The sequence below is a fragment of the Haplochromis burtoni genome, unplaced genomic scaffold, assembly GCF_018398535.1.
Source record: "Haplochromis burtoni strain Fernald_Lab_line unplaced genomic scaffold, NCSU_Asbu1 Contig_755, whole genome shotgun sequence".
In the NCBI taxonomy this organism is placed as follows: Eukaryota; Metazoa; Chordata; class Actinopteri; order Cichliformes; family Cichlidae; genus Haplochromis; species Haplochromis burtoni.
The window spans coordinates 145,442-146,991 of record NW_024583116.1 but is presented as its reverse complement, the minus strand read 5'-3'; the positions used below and the strand labels follow the sequence as shown (position 1 = coordinate 146,991).

General features: G+C 50.6%; 1 protein-coding gene across 1 annotated transcript in view; it reads left to right on the top strand.

Annotated features, from left to right (window-relative positions):
* Nucleotides 1-753, top strand: part of LOC102289899 (probable Bax inhibitor 1) — a gene marked incomplete at its 5' end in the record, with an annotated part of 37,045 nt that extends 36,292 nt beyond the window's left edge. Inside the window, one exon of the mRNA XM_005950319.2 lies at nt 4-753. Within this exon, the coding sequence (XP_005950381.2) occupies nt 4-753 (750 nt within the window). The remainder of the gene's footprint in view (nt 1-3) is intronic.
* Between the last annotated feature and the right edge of the window lie 797 nt (nt 754-1,550).

Genomic DNA, 1,550 nt, shown 5'->3' with positions numbered 1-1,550 from the left:
AAGAACGTGTACTCAAGCTTGGCAATTTGCATGTGTCTGGCCGCTATCGGCTCCTACGTCTACATTTATCTGGTCGCACGCCTGGTTACAGTGAGTGCGGTGTCCCCCCTCGCAGTCCTGGGGTTGTTGATCTGTCTTGCGGTGGCTACCCTCACGTCACTGGGGTTGTTTATCTGGTTTGCCATGACCCCCCATAACCCTGAGACAGAAAGGAAAAGACTGGCTATCCTCGAAGGATTTGCCTTGCTCACAGGTTTTAGCCTTGGACCCATACTGGACAGTGTCATCGCCGTCGATCCGAATATCATCGTGACCGCCTTCGTCGGAACCTCTGTGATTTTCATCTGCTTCACTCTCAGCGCCTTGTGCGACACACACAGGAGCCACCTATTCCTCCATGGCACACTCATGTCCGGCTGTTCTATTCTGTTCCTGGTGTCTCTGACGAACGTGTTCTTCGGATCTACGCTTCTGTTTGAGGCGAACACATACCTGGGACCGCTCGTCATGTGCGGATTTGTCCTGTTTGACACTCAGCTCATTATCGAGAAAGCGGAGAACGGGGACAAGGACTACATCTGGCACTGTTTGACCTTGTTTCTAGATTTCATTAGCATTTTTAGGAGACTGCTGATCATCCTTTCCAAGAAGGAGAAGGACAAGAAGACTGTCTCTGAACGTATTCTGTGCAAGATAATAAAAAGTGTACAAATGATGTATGGGTTTGTTCATGGTTTTTATTGTCGACAATAAACACAGACTACAACATTTCATGTGAGTTGTTTGTACGCTTGTAGAATGGGATTATGCTAGAGAGCAAGTTAATACAGAGCGCCGCGTCTCGCTTTAGCCGGCGTTCTGAGGACTTTGCGATTCCTCAGCTGCAATACGTTGATGTCGTCGGGTTCAGCGACGATGGCTGGCTTGTCAGCAGTAACGGTGCTCTGAGAGGCAGCTTGGTTCAGCTGCAATGCGTTGGTGTCGTAGGGCTCGGCGATGGCTGGGTCCCCTGCGGTGCCCGTGCTCTGGGAGGCAGTTTGCTTCACAGCATTGTCAGCCGCATCGGAGGCCATTAGCTCTGCGCCCAGAGCGTATAGGCAGATATAGCCCGTTACCTCCGCCATGATATTCCAGACCGGGTCGATGTCCACAACACCTCGTCTCAAGACGCGAGCGCTCTCGCGGGGACACTTAGCAGTAGGCTCGACCTTGACTCTCACTGTGAAGTCGTGGTCCATTTCAAGAGTGAACCACATCTCGTAATCGTCCTCGGCCAATCCCACATTGTCGTGGCCTGCGCATTTGGAATCGCCGAAGCCTCGTGTAACTTGTCCACAAACCTTGCTATTGTCCTGGCGGTGACATACAAATCCTTGGCGTACTCGGCATGGTCGACGGGGTGTTCGTGCACGTAACGGAGCATAGCCAGACACCATCTGTTGTTCCCCGTAGTACTCAGCGAATGTCTATACAGAGACATGTTAGACATCATGACCTTGAATGTGTTTTTTTTTTGTTTTTTGTTTTTTGTTTTTTTTTTGCCTGTCCCG